The sequence below is a fragment of the Leptonychotes weddellii genome, chromosome 8 (assembly GCF_054177405.1).
Source record: "Leptonychotes weddellii isolate Sample4059 chromosome 8, ASM5417740v2, whole genome shotgun sequence".
Classification (NCBI taxonomy): Eukaryota; Metazoa; Chordata; class Mammalia; order Carnivora; family Phocidae; genus Leptonychotes; species Leptonychotes weddellii.
Genome location: NC_138376.1, coordinates 113,186,972 through 113,193,516, shown reverse-complemented (window position 1 = coordinate 113,193,516; position 6,545 = coordinate 113,186,972). Strand labels below are relative to the sequence as shown.

The 6,545-nt window shown below is 44.5% G+C and overlaps 1 protein-coding gene across 1 annotated transcript in view; it reads right to left on the bottom strand.

Moving 5' to 3' along the window:
- The window catches only part of RAB32 (RAB32, member RAS oncogene family), a 22,052-nt gene extending 19,107 nt beyond the window's left edge, over positions 1-2,945 (bottom strand). Inside the window, exon 1 of the mRNA XM_006747359.3 lies at positions 2,456-2,945. Within this exon, the coding sequence (XP_006747422.3) occupies positions 2,456-2,705 (250 nt within the window). The 5' untranslated portion in view covers positions 2,706-2,945. The remainder of the gene's footprint in view (positions 1-2,455) is intronic.
- Positions 2,946-6,545: the final 3,600 nt, after the last annotated feature.

The window sequence follows — 6,545 nt, the reverse complement described above, 5'->3', positions numbered from 1 at the left end:
ATTAAACTTCTTAAAATTTTATTGACGACTTCAGTAACTTAGTGTATTTCAGTTAATGTGTTAACAGCAATCTCAAGGGGCGCCTGGGTGGCTCAGTCGGTTAAGCAGCTGTCTTCGGCTCGGGTCATGATCCCAGGGTCCTGGGATCAAGCCCCATGTCCAGCTCCCTGCTCAGCAGAGAGCCTGCTTCTCCCTCTGCCTGCTTGTGTTCTACCTCTCTGTCAAATAAATAAATAAAATCTCAAAAAAAAAAAAAGCAATCTCAAAACAGGTGTGAAGTAAGGGACAGTTGCCTAACACAAAAATTGTACTGAATTACATCTGGATTTTAAAGCTACATTCATTTCACACAGTAAAAAAGCATCCCGAAGGCCCGTACCCAAGGGTCACGATGGTTCCTGATCTGAAGAGTTCAGCTGAAACTGCTTGGCCACATTTATGGGAAATGTCTGGACAACTCCCACCTGTTCTACTTGCCAAAGTTTCCAAGTATATAGAGACTCAATGGAATTCCTTTACCAACTCTCTCATCTCTAAAGCCACGACGAAAAAAATAGTAATAGCACCACGCCTTAAGTTAGTCATATCAACTGACCAGTTCTACCTACTGTTTTGCAATAAAGGAATACTTCCATCCTTTGAGGATTCAATATGATTCAATGGGTTACTACATAAGGCAAATACGTTTAGCCCTGGGGAACTTTCTGGAGTGGCCTTCAATTTGCCTTCATTACATCATTACGACTTAATTCAAATGGTTATGAGATAGGATTCACTAACAGGTCAAATATTCAAAGCAAACGTACTCTCTAAACCTCAAGTGAAAGCCAAATTATTTTTGTGGCAGCTTCCTTATATATTAAGATCCCATCTCTGAAAATCTTATTTAGAAGGTGAGCTTAGTAATTTCTAATTACCTCATTCGTTTACCTCAAATCTTATTAACATCTGCAGTGTACTTGCTGAATGGTATCTCGCATCCAGGAATCCCCGTTAGAGATCTTAACATCTTGCTTTCCTTCCTGACAAAGCTCAATCTTTGGATTTAGGCAAAAGTGCAAGCACATTCCATCTAGGCCAATATGTACCAGAGCCTGACAAGACTATGTCCCCTTCCTGGCTGCATAGGTCTGTTCAAGGTGGACAAAAAAAGGGAAGAGGTGATACCCAGGGAGAAAATTACTCATGATTTTGCTTTCCCAAGTCTCCAAATACAAGTATTTTTGCGTGAAGCTTAAAAACACAAATGTGCCAATAAAATCTTTTATTTACCTGCAGTGAGGCCCAATGATAATTTAATAGCTAAAAATGATATTATTTTACAAGAAGAATAAGGCAAAGTCAACAACCCTCCTACGTGGGGTTTAAAATCATCTTCATGGAAATCTACAGCTACACTGAAGATTCCTGGAGAATGACTATCACATGGTAAGGCAACCTTTAGAATTTATGACCTTGTCAAGAAGCAATACTAGTATTCTTAAGTGTTCTGTGAAACAGCAGGAAGTATTTCAAAAGAAGCCTCTGGCTTCAAAAGATGACTCTTCAAACGAACTTTTGGTTTTCTGTAACCAAAAGAAAAAAAAAGCTGAGCCCAGGGCTGATCATCCCCCTTTCTCTGAGGAACTGACATATATAAATTTATTCTCATATCTGAGGCAGAAAAGTCTGTTCTTAAATAAGTGCGTATATAGGTTCTAATTCTTCAATACTTTCTCATATGGAATAAGCTGTTGATGAAAAGAGCACTACCTAGCAGACAGACCTATGTCGTCATCCCCCCCTACTCTGCTACCAGCTGGGTGACCAAATCGTCTAAGGCTGATGCATCTGTAAGATGAAGAATGGTCTCTCCAGCTCTGAACTTTCTCCCATAAAAATTCTCTATCGCAGACTGAGCTTCTAACCAGCAATGATTGAACAGGGTAACTTTTGGTATCACTTCCATATTTAAGCTTTCCAAAGTTAACATCTTTTTAAATGCCCACCCCCCCCCCACCCCACCAGAGTTCAAGTTTTCATAAATTAAAGCAAGGAGATAAGTACCCTCTCAAAGAGGGGTATTGTGCTCCTAAATGGCAACTGAAAGCAAATGACAGAGAAACAATATATTGGGGTGTAGGGTGGAGAGGGGTCCAGGAGTGGGGCTAGGTGTTGGTTTAGGGAAGGAGGAAGGATTCAAGAGCAACCTTCGCAAATCTTCACCTTCGGAGGAGGGGCATGGAAGGGCCTGGCCTAGGAGAAGAGCACCGTATCTGAAGAATGGAGTTTCACTCACAAAGAAGGGTCTCAGATCTAAGGTGCGTGATGACAAACATTCTAAAAAGGAACCTGGGGACGCCTGGGTGGCTCAGTCGGTTAAGTGTCTGCCTTCGGCTCAGGTCACGAGGACAGAGAAAGGCTGAGGACGGAGAAAGAGGACGAGACTGAGCGGAGCCCACCGCCCGCCGCTTACCCGCGATGTCCCAGAGCTGCAGGCGCACCAACGTCCGGTTGTCCCAGTTGAGGACCTTGAGGGCGAAGTCCACCCCGATGGTGGCCCTGTAGTGCTGGGAGAAGAGCTGGTGGACGTAGCGCTTGATGATGCTGGTCTTGCCCACGCCGAGCTCACCGATGACCAGCACCTTGAAGAGGTGCTCGCGGGTCTCGGGCGCGGCGGCCCCCGCCGCCCCCTGGCCCGGGTCCCCCGGTCCCCCGCCCGCCATGAGCGCTGGCCCCGCTCAAGTCGGCCGCCCCCCCTTCCCGCGAGCTCGGGCTCCGCGCCGGGGCCCCCGCCCTGTCGCGCTGTCCCCGCGCGCCCGCGGAGCCCCCGCCGGCCGTCGCAACGTCCCCGAGGCCGGCCGTGCGCCCGCGCCACCGCCTGACGGGTCACAGGACCCGGAACCGGCCGCCGCGGCAGCCGCGCGGGGCGGGAAGAGGTCCGGGGGGCTGGCCTGCGGGGGAGGACCCGACGAGGAGGCCGCTTCCCGCCGCCGCCGCCAGAGCTCCGGGCGGGCTGGCCCGAGTTCGGCACTTCCTCCGCCGGGGGTGTCCCCTCCTGGCCCGGGTGCGCGGAGCCCGGCCGCCCCCTGCTGGCCGGGGGAGCCGCCCGGGCCGCGCAAGGTGGGCCTGATAAAGTGCCGAGGCCCGGAGCCAGCTCGCGAACGCCGAGGCCGAGCGCGGAAGGGCGGGGTTGGTGGTCAGGGGCGCGGCGCTGGCCTGGGGCTAAACCTCCTCCTGCCTCTGCCGGGAGAGGGTTTAACACCTGCAGATTTCTGCCTCTGATTTCTTTCTAGCGGCCCACTTTTGAAGAGAGAGGGAATGGCAGATTGACCCTGAACTTGACAAAAGACTGATAAAACGCTTTAGTATTTAAGTGAGGGACTGGGTCTGAGGAAAAAGACGTTAAGATCTCTAAAACAATCTTATTGAAGGCTTCAGCTAGTAGAGACTCAGATAAATCCTAGGAATTGGTTGAAAAGTAATAGGTAGTTTTGAGCGGTTTTATTTTAAAGAACAAAGATAGGAAGCCTTGCCTTGCTTGCTGCGTTTTTAAAATCGAGGGATACCCTCCCCCATAATTAGAAACACCTGGAGCTGATATACTCCGGTAGCGTCCTTAAATAAACTAAAGAGGCTGTTCACTCTGCTATCATCTGACAGTCTTTGAAAAATCTTTTTAAGAGGTGGAGGCGTTTTAAAATTTAGATGTCAAGGTGGGAGTAAAACCTTAACTAAAATAGCTATTGAAAAAGCATGGATATGTCTTTAAACAAGTTTTATGGCCTACCAGCATATGGCTTTTATGTTCACCCATCTAGAGAGTCCTTTGAATATGTCTCCAGCTTGGGGAAAGAGGAAATCCTCTATTTATTGCCATAAGTGCAGCATATTGTTCCATACATATATATTACCATGGATTTTTCCAGGTTCCTTCTTCTCTGACTCTCCTAGGTTTCCCGACATTAGAAATAGAATTGTGGTGCTGAAAATCATAGGCGGCAAATGGTTTAAAGTTAAAAATGGTCACAGCTAAAAAGCAGGATAATGGCTTGAATCCAGTGGTTCTCAAACTTGAGTGTTAAAGAGTTTGTTGAAAAATAACTAGACCTACCCCCAGAGGGGTTCTGATCCCGCAGAATGGGGCGCGGGGGCGGGGGGGAATGGAGCCAGATAATTTGCATTCGGAACAAGTTCCCAGGTGATGCTGAAGCCTCAGGTCTAGGAACACAGTGATTTAGATCAGTGCTTGCTTCTCAAACTTAAAAGTTCATATGAACCATCGAGGATCTTATGAAAGCAGGTTCTGACGGCGTATATGTAGGGTGGGGCCTGGGATTCAGGATTTGAAGTAAGTTCCCAGGTGATGCGAATGGTGTTAGTGGACCACACTTTGGTTAGGAAGGGTTTAGATTAGAATTTAGTAGTTTCCACATTTGCTCTGTATTTGGCTCACCTGAAGTTATGGACTGAATGTGATCCCCAAAACTAATGTGTTGAAATCCTAACCCCCAATATGATGGGATTGGAAGATGGGCCAGAGGTGATTAGGTCATGAATGTAGAGCTCTCATGAATGAGATTAGTGCCTTTTTACAAGAGACTTCTGAAAGCTCCCCTTCCACCCTGTGAGGACACAGCAAGAAAACAGAGGCCTGTAAACCAGGAAGTGGGACTCAACAGTTGAATTTGGACTTCTCAGATTCCATAACTGTGAAAAATAAATGTTTGTTGTTTAAGCCACTCAGTCTAGGGTAATTTGTTATGGTAATTATTATAGTAATTTGTTCTATCAGCACAAACTAAGACATCTGGGGAGCTAGCTGTCTAACTTACCCAGACATTCTGTTTTAGTCTTCCAGAAGGAAAGCCCAGGAAGATATATTTAAAAACAAACAAGCAAGCAAAAACCTAGGTGAGCATGACCCACACTTGACATACAGAACCACTGATTTAAATAATACCAAGCAGTATAAGTAAGCCCCGAGTAGTATGTGCCTGTGCAGTGCCAACTGGAAAAGGCTGGGAGTTGGGTTGGGCGAATGCACAAGTCTTCAGAATCAGGGGCTGATATTTCAGTGGGGAAGCAAGTATTTATCCATATATAAAATGAAGAGAAAATCATACAAATAATCTGAGATCTGTGACTGAATAAGTGACTCTAACATTTCCATTTGCTGCATACAGGAATGGCCTGCTTAGAAAATCCCCTTGTGATGCTCTCACACATTCATCACACCTTTCATCCTTGCTAAGCTCTCTACCTGGAATACGTCCCAGACCATTACCTCACCCAAGGCTCTCCCGTGTAAACCTCTCCTCAGCATTCAAGTGCTAGATCAAGGCATTACCGGCCCTTTTCACCTCGAATTTCCCTGGCAGATTTACACATTCATTTATTTATTAGAAAGCTTATGATTGGGCGCCTGGGTGGCTCAGTTGGTTAAGCGACTGCCTTCGGCTCAGGTCATGATCCTGGAGTCCCGGGATCGAGTCCCACGTCGGGCTCCCTGCTCAGCAGGGAGTCTGCCTCTCTCTGACCCTCCCCCCTCTCATTCTCTCTCTCAAATAAATAAATAAAATCTTTAAAAAAAAAAAAAAGAAAGCTTATGATTGTGCCAAGGAATGTTCTCGATACTCCAAATACAATGATGAGCGGTATAGACAAGATTCTTGCTCTCAAGGACTTTATTATATTGTAGTGGAAGCAAGGCAGAATATTAAAAAGCAATCAAATAAATGGGATAATTTCAGATAGATAAAGATTTTACGAAGAAAATTAAATGGGAAAATGCCATGTAGTGAACGATCATTGAATGAAGAATAAAAGCTACACTAATCAGCAGGCCTATCCTAAAGAAAATATTGAAAGTAGGTATCAAGTGTTATATGTGTCCCACATGAATAACCAATTGACCCAGAAGTATTTACCTCCTTGGTCTTAATTCAGGTGCTCATATGAGAATGGTCTGTTTTCACTCTCTTTTTCTTTCCATTGGTCTGTGTGTCTGTACTTGTACCAATTCTTACCTGCCTTAACTACAGTAGCTTTCTATAAATCTTCTTTTGGGCAAATCAAATCCTCTCATTGTGTAATTCTTCTTCAAGTTTGTTATAGCCATTTTTGTTCCTTTGCATTTCCATGTAAATCTTAGTATTAACATATCAGTTTTCAAAAATGTACCTGCTGGGATTTCTATTGGAATTGCATTGAATTCATAGATTAATCTGAGGAGAATTGAAAGCACTGAGTCTTCAAAAATATTGATGTGTTATATCTATCATTTATGTAGATCGTAATATCTTTCAATAATATGAAAAGATCTTGAATTGTTTGTAGTTGGTATATAAGAATAAAAATAAAATGATTTGTGTAGAATGAGTTTAGTTTCAATGACTATGATAATTCTAGAAGTTAATTTATAGAGTTGCATTTTTATGTATAGAAACATTGGGGGTTTTTTTTTCTTACTTTCTGATCTCTATATATTTTATTCCTTTTTTTTTTAAATCCTTTTTCCTATTTCGTTTCACTGGCTAGGACTTCCAAACATAATTTTGAATAAA